This window comes from Bufo gargarizans, chromosome 2 (assembly GCF_014858855.1).
Source record: "Bufo gargarizans isolate SCDJY-AF-19 chromosome 2, ASM1485885v1, whole genome shotgun sequence".
In the NCBI taxonomy this organism is placed as follows: domain Eukaryota; kingdom Metazoa; phylum Chordata; class Amphibia; order Anura; family Bufonidae; genus Bufo; species Bufo gargarizans.
Window position 1 is genome coordinate 60192951 of NC_058081.1, and position 15010 is coordinate 60207960.

Consider the following 15010-nt stretch of genomic DNA (forward strand, 5'->3'; position numbering starts at 1 on the left):
AACCGGCAGGGTGCTATCTATGACCCACGGCTAGAAAGGGGGGGGGGGGGAAAGGGGGACCACCAGTCCCTAAACACCCTCCCTAGGAGTCGGGCGCTTGCCAGGTAAGCCGCAGGTTCGTGCTCTCGATGCATCATACCATATATGCACTTCTGTCACGTGGCGGTTCGCTGTGACGTTGTTTGTGCCCCCTCTCAGGCGGTATCGTCTCCCAGTGGGTACTCAGGTCTGTTGCGCCCTTGCGTTCTGGCTGCGGCGTTCCGTGTCCTGTATCGCAGCTTCTTTGCTGTGGTTTCTTGTTTAACCCTGACCTGATTAGGAACCTCCCTGCTTGGTTCTGATGGGGTTAAACTCCCTTTTCGATCCCAGGGGTGTGTCCTTTCAGTTGCGCTCGTTAGGCTGCTACTTCTGTCTTTGAGTGTGGAGGTTCATGGCTCAGTCTGCATAGCTTGTGGTCAGTACTGTTAATTCAGGCTGTTCCTGTTCTTGTGTGCATTCTGGGGGCCAGTTCTGTTAATTCAGGCTGTCCAGTACCCTGCTATGTTTCTGCTCTTGCTATCCATGCCACGCCATGCCATGCCTTGAGGGTGTCTGTACCCTGCTATGTCTATATTCATGTATGTCCTTGTCCATGCCCGGTGGGTGTCATGCCCTTTTGGCTTTGTCATGTCTGTCTATGTTTTGCTTTGCCAAGTTTTGCCTTTACCTTTGTCTGGCCACCTATGTCTCGGTATGGGTCGCCTGGTTCTGCATTGTTGTCTTCTGCTCCATTCCATGTCCTGTCCCTCGCCATGCCTGTTCATGTTTCAATGCTATGTTCATGTCATGATGGCTGCGCTCCTAGAAGGTTCCAGATTCCATGATGGTTGCGTTCCTAGTCGGTTTCGGTTGATGTCATGATGGTTGCGTTCCTTGCTCTTGACATCATGGCTACGCTCCTAGATGGCTTCAGTCGGTACAAAGTCCGCCTCCGAAAGGGGGCTCCATGAATTCCCAGGATGGAGAATTTCCGTCCCAATAGATGCCTTGTCCACGCCTTGCTTGCAATGCGTCTTGGAGGTCCCCCGGTACCTCTGGCACGTGACTTCTTTCTCTTACTGTCTTCTCATCTCATTCCATACATGCCCCTTGTATCTGAATTCTTTTCCTCTACCTGCATACTCTAACCTGTATTTTAACACTACTCTTTCCCTATGTTTCGCGATAGTTCCTACCTCTGCTCCCGATCTATCTACACTTCATTCCCTGCGAAAGTATTTCAGCCCTTTTACCACATATATATTTCTCCCTCCACCTGTGTACTCCTCTCATACCATATATGCCCCCTGTATCCTAATTCTTTCCCTTCACCTGTATATTCTAACCTATATTCTAACCTGCATTTCAACACTACCTTTAGTCTTAATGTTCATACCTCTGCTCCCGATCCACCAATACTTCATCCCCTGTGAAAGTATTTCAGCCCTCTTGCTATATATTACCTAAACTTCATTGCCCATTGGACCTTATTTCGTGTTTTCCTTTACTTATAGCTATTTCTTCATTATTTAGTTTACATTTACCTTCTTCCTTACTCGTTATACCTATAATTTACTACCAATTCTTAAAACTAATATATTTTTATACATTTTGTTTTTTACAGCGATGCTTTGAAAAAGATCTATCGGACCGAAACGTCTCCCCTAGTCATCGCAATTTAGAGTGCGTTACAAATATTACAAATGGAGATTTGTTTGATTTTTTTGATTTTTGATTTTGATCTTTCTTTTTATTTATTTTTTATTTTGACATATATACCTGGTTTTGTATAAAAGAGCACTATATTAAACCTTCATTTGCATATCAATTTTGAGAGTGCGTGGTTTCATTTACAGTATATTGACTTTAGTGGGTTTACACCCCTATACCACGGCACCTCTCCTTAAGTGGAGTGCATATTCCATTTTTGAATTGATTGTATCTATAACAGGTATACCCAACCTACGGCCCTCCAGCTGTTGCAAAACTACAATTCCCAGCATGCCTGCCCAGCCTACGGCTATTAGGAGGAACGTAGGTTGAGCATCCCTGATCTATAAGATAAGCCATCGATGCTTGATGAGTCCAACCCTCAGGCATTGCATCTTTTCCATACTTCAGCAACATATCTCAGAACCATTAGATTCACTTATGAATGGTGGGGAGTTCCAGTAGTCAGACCCCATGTTCACAGATGACCAACAATTTTTGGCCATCAGTGTTTTCATCTTGACCTGTTTTGCTAATTGAAAAAAAAAAATTGTTGACATATTTCCTTAAATTCTTTGGAACATACAGAAAAAAAAATCTAAGGAATATATAGAAAACCTTCCTGAGCTAACATTGTATCTTGTTAATATCATAAGTATGCCTTTGAGATTATATGGGGTGGGTGTGGACCCCATTATGGTTCCCTTTTTTCCACCTATAATTATCATCTAGGAGAAAGTTAATCTTTCGTTTACAAGAAAACTTTGGTGTGACATAGAAAATTATGACCTAGTTCTAATAATTTTCCGAAGTAAAAAAATATATATAATTTTATTGAACAATGTAGAGACCGGTCCCTAAACCTTGTGCGTCAATGGCATGATATTGCAGCTCAGGACTTGTCAGAGCTGAAAAAAAAAATCTTAGCTTCCAGCAGTTAATCCATCATGCTGAGAGTAATATTATGTCACTATTAATGGCTCTGGATGAAGACGCCATGAATAATGTACTATCCTAGTTCCCATAGTCATGGCTAGGCTCTGGGCAAAGAACAACTCCCCCAGCAAATGAGAAAAACTGCCTCGCGAGACCCCTTTATCCCCTGGCGACACCTTGCCAGTTGTATAAAAAAAGATTTTCACACATGCACACCCCCTATTTAACATCTCTATGGCCCATATCTGTCAGCTACAACAGCACCCCTGCTGCCAGGCTAACATCCCATGGCTCCCATGCACCACGGGCACAGCAATAGATATCTTAAAAAATGTATCTGTGGTCCATGTTGTATTTCCTTCAATTCTGGATATCCTATCAATATGCCATCAATTACCCGTATTTTTTGCCCTATAAGACGCACTGGCCCATAAGACGCACCTAGGTTTTAGAGGAGGACAATAAGAAAAATATATTTTACGTCAGATCAGACCTCAGCTAACAGCCTCAATCAGACCCTCAATGTTAATAAGACCCCAACAAGACCTCAGATCAGACCCCAATGTGAATGACCCCCAATCAGACCCCATATTAGCCCCCAGCAGCCCCCATTGCCTCATATCAGCCCTCTGTAGCCCCCATAGCCTCTCATTTTGGCCCCCAGCAGCCCCCATTGCCTCATATGAGCCCTCTGTAGCCCCTCATTGCCTCTCATATTGCCCCATTGCCTCAAATGAGCCCTCTGTAGCCTCCTATTGCCTATCAATTGGCCCCCAGCTCCTCATGTTTAATAAAATAAATAAACCACTTACCTCTCCTGCTCATGGAGGCCGCCGCTCCTCACCGCCCGCGATCTGCTTCCTCCTGCTGTCGGCTGTGCTGTGAACTGGCGCGCACAGCGTGAGGTCACAGAGCGCCCTCACGCTGTGCGCAGCCATGTGAGGGGGTCACCGTCTGGGGCCCCCAAGATGAGAGATATGATACTCCAATTGAATACATCTGTGACAACATTGAATAAGCTATGAGTGATATAACGTGCAGTTTGTGTGACTGGCCACTAGAGGCCCTTAGTCGGGCAGCCCCCTTAGAACTAATGAGATGTTGACAATTAATATAAAAAGAAAAGTAATCCTATAACTGCACAGGATTTGCTTTCTTATTGAAATGGACTGTTAAAAGTAGTTATTTTGTGCATTTTGTTATTTTGTTGCCATGTCCTAACTTTCTGGGAAAAGCTAGAGAGGCTGGAAAAAGGAAGTGGCGGGAGGACAGAGAGTCGGCAGTTAGAAAGCAACGGATTCAGACGTGTCTGCTAAATTGTTTACCTGAGGTGTCCTGTGATCAGCCAGAGATTGAAGGCTTTATCCACAGCAAGCAAGGGACGATTATTGAATATCTGCTGCCTGCTAAAGAGGATCTGTAGGAGCTGAGGAGACCAGAGGCCTGCCTGCCCTGAGGCCAGCGTTGGATCATCCATCAAGAAAACCAAGCTACCATTGAGTAGGGTTGCCACCCGTAGGTGAATGACCCGGACAGTCCGGGTTTGTAATCCTGTGTCTGGGTACAAGCCTTTCTCAGACCCAGACACAGGATTCATTTCAAACTGCAGTGCAGACTGTCTGACTTGCTCGCTCACGGTCCTGACAGCTGGCGGTGAGTGAGCGTCCGGCACTCCGGGATCGGCTCGAACCTGAAGAGGACGAGGCCGCCGGTCAGGATGGATTGGAAGCCGGAGAGCTGGGGACTGCAGGTGGTCAGGAGCACGAAGACGCTGCTGAAGGAGAGCAGCAAACCCTCGCCCCACAGCATGGCTGCTCTCACTCCCAGATCAGGCCAGATAAAAATGAGACAAGCCGCGGGCCTGCGCTCCTCCCGTCCCGGGCTCTTCTGCTGCGCTCCTATCATGACACCTCCCCTCTCCCCCGGTCTCCGTTACCGGGTCCAGGAAAGCTGCCGGACTCTCACACAACACTTTACAGTCAGTGTGCCGGCCCCGAGTGACGGTTCCCGGGGGATGAGGGCCACATTACTCTAACTGAGGGTCATTAATGGGGGCAATATTCTTAATGGGTGGCACTAATGGGGGCATTACTCTTACTGGGGGGCACTAATAGGGGGCATTATTCATTCTGGCGCACACTAATAAGGCCATTACTCTTACTGGGGCACACTAATAGGGGCATTAATATTACTGAGGGGGCACTAATGGGGCATTACTATTACTGAGTGCATTACTATTACTGGTGACGCTAATGGGGGCTTAAATATTCCTGGGGAGCCACAGTATGACAGCGACTTCACACCGTGTGTGAAGCCACGCCCCCACAACCACACCCCTTTGGGGTGTGGCTTAACTTGCCCGGTATTTTTTGTTGGGAAAGGTGGCAACCCTACCATTGAGGCCTGCACTGGAGATCTCAGCCTGAAGCATTTTCCACTCGGTTAGTGCGCACTTTGAATGGGACTTCAATCCTGAGCTCGGGTCCCTCCCTGCAATCAGGGTGAGGACACGTTTTGGTGCCGTTGCAGCAGTTAAAGCTTTACTGCGACAGCAAGTGGATCCACATCCCGGCTCTGGAGTTACAAATAGCCACGTGGGAGTTCAAGGGAGTCTAGCTGAGGTGGGGTGGTGGGCATTACCGGCATCCGGGAGGGATAGTGTGGGATTTTTTCTGTATTTGGCCTCTGTGAGTCACAGTGCCCCTCAGCCGAGATCCCAGGTACACAGACCCCAAATTTGGCATTGATTTCTATTGGCTTCGGTTCTCTGTGTTTGGTTAGGAGATCCTGCCATATTTAGCGGCATTTAGGCAAAATATAAATCCTTAAAGGTACAGTACCTACATTAAGGAATTCCCGGCTGGGGTCCTACTGTGGACAATCTTGGGTATAGGTGTAAATTATATTGTATATAGTTTTCTCCTCTAGAGTCAGTAAAGTTCTTTTGGTTCACACAGCTCACTGTCCGTGCATTCATTCTTTTGTGGTTCACTGTATCCCAACGGACTCCCTCATGTCCACCTCTTACAGCCACTGCACAGCCGACAGCCGAGGACCAGGAAGCGGTGAGTACAGAGCCTTCATGACTTCCTGGTCCTCCGGTACTAATGAGCGCTTTAATAATGGAAGTGCTCATTAGTATTCACCCCATAAGACACAGGGGTATTTTCCCCCCACTTTTGGGGGGAAAAATGCATCTTATGGGGCAAAAAATACGGTACTTTAGCATGTAAGAATGGATATATGCCAATTAGTGATGAGCGAACTTGTGTTTTAAGTTCGGCGTCTAAAATTCGGGTTCGGGTTATCGGACAATCGCGTTATGGATTCTAAATTTCCTTTATGGTCCGTGGTAGCGGAATCCTTAAAACACAAGTTCGCTCAACACTAATGGCAATACCTAATATAATCTACCTACAGTAAATGAACATGCACAGTATAGATCTTCAATACATTAACACTTTAATAGCATATCAAATATAAACACGAAAAGCCACCATGAATGAAAAAAGATGGACGCCAAGAGTAAGGGTTACAATGTCACACGTAACTGAGAATTAGGATCTAATACGACGTCAGTATCCAGGATATGTATGAGCAGCTTCTTGTATGGAAGGAGGACTAAAATTGCTATATAAATCAGATCAGCCAAGATAACATGTGGCACTTATATAGATAATGTGATACATAATTTACCGCCATTTGTGCATAGAATTAAAGGGGTTCTCCAGGAGTACAATATTGACGGCATCTCATTAGGATATGTCCTCAGTATCTGATCGTGGGGGGTTCGACATCTGTTTGAAGAGGCTGCAGCGTGACATTGATTGCCGCGGCCTCAGGGCAGCATACCAAGCACAGCGCCGTGCACTGTAAAGTGGCTGTGCTTGGTATTGCAGTCCAGGCCCATTCACTTGACGTCACATGACGGATGAATGTGACATCACTGGCCTAGGGAGAGGACAGGGGCACTCACCGGCCTCTTCAAACAGCTGATCTGTGAGATTACTGGTAGTCGCCGGACCCCCACAAAACTCTGGAAAAACCCTTAAACCTCGTCAGTCATGACCACATTGATATTTGGTAATTATATACAAGTAGCGGGTCTCACAAGCCCCATTGGATGGAAGACTTTGTGTATTTTCCTTTAAAAGGAAGACATGTTTGTTTTATAATAGTCTTTAAAATTGCCAACAGCAGAGAAAGGGAGGTTGGGGGATAGAACAGACATGACAAGCCAGTACTATGAATGACGCATGATAGATGGGGGGCCGATTAAAGAAGCACTGATTAGTTAGGGTCCAATTGCCACACTAATGTTTCAGCGACCCCTCATTTTAGAGTGGGGTGAGCCTAAAACAAGTCCGTGCAGCATGGTGAGGCAGTCTATTGTATAGCTGATGTAACTAAGTGGGGCAAAGATTCAGTCTACCACCCAAGCCTTGTATCTCAGTATCCTGGCCCAGGTTTGTTGGTGCCCACCCCTGGCACTCAGCTCACAGGGCAGATGCTCCCCTGCCCCAGTTACACCTCCGAATTACATTATGTATAACTACTGGAGTCGCCCTTTCATGGTGAACATACGCCCATACTAGAGGTCACTGCATCGGAAGTACATGGGTATGCTCCGGGAAGTTCTGAAGGACATGAGACAGTACTGGGGCATCAACATGTCTGTAACGGTGGACACTGGAAGGACAAAATGTAAGGTTCATATTATAGCGGATTCTATGGCGAGGTCAGAGTGGGGGTCTATAATGGAGGAAGAGCAATTCACTCCTTACAATGCAATGGTCTGTTCATGTGCGAGGAGATCCCGTGTGATGCCTGGCACGGGCATGTTTCTCGCACACCAGCTCTTCACCTGCCCAGAAGTGTCCTCTCATGCGTAGGTTGAGGCCACAGTCTGCACACACATAGCACGCTGGATGGCGGTGGCGGCCCTCTGAGATCCTCACTGCTACATCACTGAAAGAAAGAAAGACGCAACCATTGTTAATAAAAAGGCCATTACAGTTCCCTCAGGGGTTGTCACCTCAACACCTGTGTGACAACTTATATGACCAACATTACAGCTCCCTCAGGGGTTTTCACCTCGAATACCTGGGTGACACCTTTTATGACCAACATAATAGTTCCCTCAGGGGTTGTCACCTAGAAAACCTGGGTGACCCCTTTCATGACCAACATTACAGCTCCCTCAGGGGTTGTCACCTAGAAAACCTGGGTGACACCTCATATGACCATCATTACAGTTCCCTCAAGGGTTGTCACCTAGAAAACCTGGGTGACACCTTATATGACCAACATTACAGCTCCCTCAGGGGTTGTCACCAAGAAAACCTGGGTGACCCCTTTTAGGACCAACATTACAGCTCCCTCAGGGGTTGTCACCTAGAAAACCTGGGTGACACGCACCTGATATAACCATCATTACAGTTCCCTCAAGGGTTGCCACCTAGAAAACCTGGGTGACACCTTATACTGCCAAAGTTACAGCTCCCTTAGGGGTTGTCACCTAGAAAACCTGGGTGACCCCTTTTATGACCAACATTACAGCTACCTCAGGGATTGTCACTTAGAAAACCTGGGTGACACCTCATATGACCATCATTACAGTTCCCTCAAGGGTTGTCACCTAGAAAACCTGGGTGACACCTTATACTGCCAATATTACAGCTCCCTTAGGGGTTGTCACCTAGAAAACCTGGGTGACCCCTTATATGACCAACATTACAGCTCCCTTAAGGGTTGTCACCTACCTTTCCCTGAATGGTAAATCTGTCCAGCTATGCAGCAATCATGCCCACTCCTACATAACTGCATAGATAGAAATAACTATCATTCAGGAGCCTCAGGTATAAAGAGTACCTGTCACCTCTTCCCACGTGTAATTGCTGGTATTCGCCATGACATAATGCATTTCCTAGAACATTCTGCTGTGTGGTTCCTCTGTTATTCCTCCTGGAAATGTATGGATAATTTGACAACTTGGTCAACTTTATCCAAATGGCAGCCCCCTATACAGTCTGACATTGTCAGCACTAATTGGACGGTGTAGGGACCCACTCCATTCACAAGATAACAGCCGGTTGACACTGTCGGAAGTAAAATCAGAGGAACTCAACAAATAGAGGAAAGATGCTCCACAATGGTTATTTCATGGAGGAATACACATACTGTATTTAATAAAACAGGCAGGTGGCGGGTCCGCCTTATATTTTAGGGGCATACTTGTACACATTGTAAATGCTGGGCGTGCTTGCATTGCTTTGTGTTGTAACATAGTGCCGCCAAACCGTACCCAGCCAATGACCCAACATCCACCATAAAAGTACAACCTTCAGCCCCTTCTACCTGCATAAGATATATACTGTATATACCTGTCATGGGTTCGGCTAGTGGAATGCTATTAATCCTGACACTCGGTACAGGTACACAGGGCCTGTCACTATGATAAATCAAACATGGGCGTGCTCAGCACAAGTGACATTGTATGATGTACACTCGTGGTATGTAATGGCCTTTCACACCCAACACAGGTCAAAGCAATACCTAAAGATAATGGCTTTCACTGCAGCTACCTGACACTCATCTGATCACGGCCAGCGGAAAGATGCTTTTACCAGCAGCCATCACCCCCAATCCCCCCATTAACATGCGTGTTCAGCTCAAATAACACATGTGCATTCCTGTCAAGGAGAAGCGGCCAACAGACACCTCTGGCGCCGCTTATCTTGATGGAACCAAAAAAACAGGGACAAAAATATCACGTTGGGAAGACCCAGGAGGTCTGATAGCTCCCCCCCCCCCAGTCATATGAGATTATATATAGTCAAGGTCTGTGCACTTACTGGATGCTTGTGTTGCACTTTTCGCACACCCGCTGTGGAGATGGCACAGTATTACTGATAGGTTTCTGAATGCTGCTGACAGGTTTCTGAACACTGGGTGACAATCTGCTGGGAAAAGATGTGGAAATACCTGCAACAACAAAAAAACATGTATCATTCAATCTATCATGTATAGAAAAAGCTAAATTTCCTTTTTTTTTTTCCAGATACAGCGCCACTCTTGTCCATGGGCAGTGCCTGGTATTGCAGGTCAAACTAATTTACTTAAGTGAGATGTAATACCAAACATGGCCCACGGACAAGAATGGCGCTGTCATTTTATCTAATCTTATATAATTCCTATAAAGGGGTTCTACATTTTTCAAACCAGCCCCTGGATCTGGATATTTTTTGTAATTGCATGTAATTAAAAATTTAGTATAGTCACTGAGCCATTTACTGAAATCTACCTGTATAGCGCCACCTGCTGTTTGCTTTTTTTTCTAATTTCCCTGTCCACTTCACTGAGATGGAAGCACATGCTCAGTTCCATCCAGCAACCGCAAAGGACATGCCCCCTAAGCTCCCAAACTTTAAGTAAATCTAGGAGCAATTAATGGGGAGATCTCTGGATCCATGTGAGGTACAGGGCTGGTTCTAGCCTTGTTAGAAAGAGGTTGCCAACTAGATGATGTCTGATTTTCATTTTTTTACATTAATCATGGTTAACCCCTTTAAGTTAAATTTGCCCATCAATAATGGTACCGCAGGACCCTGCTTTGGAGCCAGGTTATTTTTAGGTCTTGTTCCAGCTCGTGTCCCGACTGCATTCTTCAGTCTTAGGTGTTAATGGCGGTGGGACTTAACTACACAATAGGGAGCTGGACTCATGGAGGAGTCCCGGGACTTGTGGACTCACTGCCTTGTATGTCTATTTCCATTCAAAGCCAGATCTAGAAATATCTCCGTGCCAGCACTAACATGCCCATGCCAAACTATGTCTCCTGTCTGACCACCAGCTGTCTGCAAATATGTGGCGTTCCTAGTGGTGGAAGAGAAGATGGGGTTGTGTTACTAATACCAGCGTGCCGTCAGAGCCGTAACCAGCATATCAGCCCCAGATAACTGGGTCCAGTAGGAATTTTGCCAGTTCTGCTGGCATTGATGTTCATGTCTATATCAGCGGTTGCGCCATGCGGTGCCAGCTCTAAGTTAGTAGAATACCTGCTATTGAAACAGTGTTATGTATGGTGCCCAAATTACCACTGCCAAGGAGTTGCTTAAATAATACCGCAAGAATGGGGCCAAGTATGGGATCAGTGACAGGTGAGGTGCCCTATGGACTGGGGTGCACCACCAATGAGGCCAGGTGAGGAGATCGCCTCAGGCAGCACCAGGTAGGGGAAAGAGGGGGCAGCGTTAGGGCCATGGGCAATAAGCGCATTCATTGAGGCAAAGGGGTTAGGTTAAGAAATTGGCATTGGGGGAGGGGGCGCCGCTTTCAGTTTTTGCCCCAGGCAGCAAAAAGGCTAGGTCCAGGGACTACATACTCTAAGGAAGACCTATTTGGAAAAGGCTATGTGTAGACCCCCATGGCAGTGCTACCAAATACCCTAACAATGTAGGGTCTGTCAAAGTCTAGATCAATGATAATTTCAGTGGTATCCATGTAGGGGGTAGTGCCTACTGGTGGCAGTATCTGCTGGTATCGGCGTCGGGTGGTTGGCTGCATGGCAGTGCTGACTCTTATGAGGCTAGTCTAGTGGTGAGGGCACCATGTCTTGTGGTCACCATGCCCATGACATAGGTTTAAAGCAGTACTGAGTGTGGCAGCATCTGGCAGTAGCAGTGTGCCACCTTGTTGCAGAGAATCAGTACTGGTGGCGAGGCAGTTGAATGGCTGGTTTTGTGGTTACTGGGTAGCAGATATGCGGTTAGTTATGGTGGGATTATCTGCCAGTGCCTCTAGTGATAGCAGATATATGGCGGCTGACACAGGGTTAGTGGTGGTGCTGGCTGGTCCAAGTGTGGGAAGAAGTGGTGAAAATGTCAATAGCGGTAACATGGCTGGAGTGGTATCTGACGGTATAAGACAGTCACAGTCCAAATAAGTCATTGTCTGGTCCTAGCAGTCACAGTCCAGTCCTTGAAGTACCATCAGGGTTGTTCTCCAGGGCCTCCTGCAGAAGCTTGAAGCTGCTGGACTGTCTTGGAGATGTTCTGGTCTCCTGATTTCCGTGCAGCATCTTGTAGACTTCGGAGTCCTCCTGCAGCCAGCTCATCGTGGACTACTTGTCGCTTCCACTTCTTGCACTAGAACAAGAGAACCATTAAGAACTTGGGAGACACAAGAGACCCTTCTTCTCCTCTCCTTCTGTCTGCGTGTTTCCGCCTGGTGCCTGCCTCAATCTTCTGCTTTTTGATCTTCACTTTATCTCTGCAGCTCCTAATATTCTCGCCCGTCTTCTCTCTATCCTCTGCACTATATTTCGGTATTTACTCCTCTTTGCTGCTATGTCCCCTCCCTGCCCTTAGGCTATCTACTGTATATCAGAGACAGACTCACGTGTCAGCCAGATGTCTCTTCTGCCAGTGAAGCCCCTTCTGTCTCTGCCAGTCCTCCTCTCTGCAGCTAGCTCTCTCTCTCTCTTTCTCAGCTCTTTGCCCTGAAGTCCCAAAAACGCGTCTGCACCTCACGTTGTGGCTTCTTTGTGTTTTCTGTCACTGCTGTCTCTTCTTCCTGACTTTAGGACACACCTGTCTCTCCGTCCCCGCCTGTGTCTCTCTCCTCCTCTTATCACAGGCACACCTCTGTCTCTTGACACTCGCCCCTTCCCCACCTCTCTCTTTTCCGCAGCACTCTCTTCTTCCTCTTTTTTTTTTCTTTCTTGCACTTTGTCTGACTCTTTGTCCAGGCAATGAGGCACTCTGGAGACGGGTTACTGCCCAAAAACCCGCACCTCACTCTCTTGCTCCCCATGTAGGAGCCTCTCACATCTGCTTTTAGTTAAACTACTATGAAAGTACAGGAGTCTGAGAGACAGCCAGGATAAGGGGCTGAGACTGCCGGGGAGGAGAGAGAGCTGCTAGGAGAATGTATGCAGAGTGGAAGACCCTGGGGTCATGTGTGATCAAAGCGGCATGTGCAGGAGGTCCACGCGTGTCCTTGTCGTGTCCTACATGGGACTGTGCAGGCGTCTACTCTCTATGGGGATAAAGCTGCATTGTAAATAGGAAAGTCAGCACATTTTGGGGGGACATGAACTGAGCTGGGGGAGGGGGACTTATGCTCCAAATCTGCAAGAATTAGACTTTATATATAAAATGATGAGGACACTGCACAGATTCAGAGTCGTGTCTGTTCATACAGGGAGCGTCAGACAAGCAGAAGAATTTGGTTGTGGGCTCTTTAATTTTCATAAAATCTCTAGCAATGTCCTTGCTCTTTTCCGGTTTCGTCTGTAAGAACATGGGCAAGTGAAAGAGTGCCGCCTCTCTGGTATGGACCTCTGATCATCACGAGCTTCCTGGTGCAGCACACCCTCTCTAGTCTAGCTCTATATTTGTGATCATCATGGGCTTCCTGGTGCAGCACCCAATCTCTATTCTGAATCTATATTCCTGATCATCATGACCATGGGGTTTTATAAACTACAGCAGGGATTTCCCATTGATATCAATAGGGCCAGATTGTGAGAAGGGTCAGCGCAGATCTGGGCATGGGATACGTGTCAAAATCTGGGCAGGAAAAATGCTGTGTGAACCTACTCTTATATAGATAGATATGACATAGATAGATAGAAGATGAATAGATAGATGATAGATAGATAGATAGATAGATATGAGATAGATAGATAGATAGATAGATAGATAGATAGAAAGAAGATAGATCGATAGATAGAAAGAAGATGGATAGATAGATGATAGATAGATGATAGATAGATGATAGATAGATTTGAGATAGATGGATAGATAGATAGAAGATAGATAGATAGATAGATATGAGATAGATAGATAGATAGATAGAAAGAAAGAAGATAGATCGATAGATAGAAAGAAGATGGATAGATAGATGATAGATAGATATGAGGTAGATAGATAGATAGATAGATAAATAGATAGAAGATGAATAGATAGAAGATGAATAGATAGATATGAGATCGATAGATAGATAGATAGATAGATAGATAGATAGATAGATAGATAGATAGACGATAGATAGATATGAGATAGATGGATAGATAGAAGATAGATAGATAGATAGATAGATAGATAGAAGATAGATAGATATGAGATAGATAGATAGATAGGAGATAGATAGAAGATGAATAGATAGATGATAGATAGATATGAGATAGATAGATAGATAGATAGATAGATAGATAGAAGATGAATAGATAGATAGATGATAGATAGATTTGAGATAGATGGATAGATAGATAGATAGATAGATAGATAGATACAGTCATGTGAAAAAATTAGGACACCCTTTGAAAGCATGTGGTTTTTTGTAACATTTTTAATAAAAGGTTATTTCATCTCCGTTTCAACAATACAGAGAGATTAAAGTAATCCAACTAAACAAAGAAAACTGAAGAAAAGTCTTTTCAAGATCTTCTGTAAATGTCATTCTACAAAAATGCCTATTCTAACTGAGGAAAAAGATAGGACACCCTCACATGTATTCCCTCTTAAATTGGCTCAGATCTCACACAGGTATATCACACCAGGTGCACATAATTAGTAGATCGTTACTCTGCATGTTGAATGAGGCTTGCCCTATTTAAACCTCAGACATTTAGTTTGGTGTGCTCCTGACTGTTGAAGTGAGAGTGAGCACCATGGTGAGAGCAAAAGAGCTGTCAGAGGACTTCAGAAAAAAGATTGTAGCAGCCTATGAGTCTGGGAAGGGATTTAAAAAGATCTCAAAAGATTTTGAAATCAGCCATTCCACTGTCCGGAAGATAGTCTACAAGTGGAGGGCTTTCAAAACAACTGCCAACATGCCCAGGACTGGTCGCCCCAGCAAGTTCACCCCAAGAGCAGACCGCAAGATGCTAAAAGAGGTCTCCAAAAACCCTAAAGTGTCATCTCGAGAACTACAGCAGGCTCTGGCTACTGTTGATGTAGAAGTACATGCCTCTACAATCAGAAAGAGACTGTACAAGTTTAACTTGCATGGGAGGTGTGCAAGGAGGAAACCTTTGCTTTCCAAGAGAAACATCGAGGCCAGACTGACATTTGCCAGAGATAAAGTTGACAAAGACCAGGACTTCTGGAATAATGTTCTTTGGACAGATGAGTCCAAAATTGAATTATTTGGACACAACAGCAGAGGACATGTTTGGCGTAAACCAAACACAGCATTCCAAGAAAAGAACCTCATACCAACTGTGAAGCATGGAGGTGGAAGTGTCATGGTTTGGGGCTGCTTTGCTGCAGCAGGACCTGGTCAGCTCACCATCATAGAATCCACGATGAATTCTACTGTGTATCAGAAGGTGCTTGAAGAA

At 45.6% G+C, this 15010-nt stretch overlaps 1 protein-coding gene across 2 annotated transcripts; it reads right to left on the reverse strand.

The window, feature by feature from the left end:
* Positions 1-6103: 6103 nt before the first annotated feature.
* On the reverse strand, positions 6104-12327 carry PDLIM2 (PDZ and LIM domain 2). Of its 2 annotated transcripts, XM_044282971.1 has the most exons (5): positions 12064-12276; positions 11653-11810; positions 9519-9648; positions 7449-7632; positions 6104-7353 (listed from the first exon to the last, which is right to left on the reverse strand). In XM_044282971.1, the coding sequence occupies exons 2-4, from the start codon at positions 11777-11779 to the stop codon at positions 7464-7466; spliced, it is 426 nt and encodes a 141-aa protein (XP_044138906.1). In that variant the 5' UTR covers positions 11780-11810; positions 12064-12276; the 3' UTR covers positions 6104-7353; positions 7449-7463. The 2 variants fall into 2 exon arrangements, with proteins under 2 accessions (XP_044138906.1, XP_044138907.1); XM_044282972.1 differs by having other exon boundaries at positions 6104-7632; positions 12190-12327.
* Positions 12328-15010: the final 2683 nt, after the last annotated feature.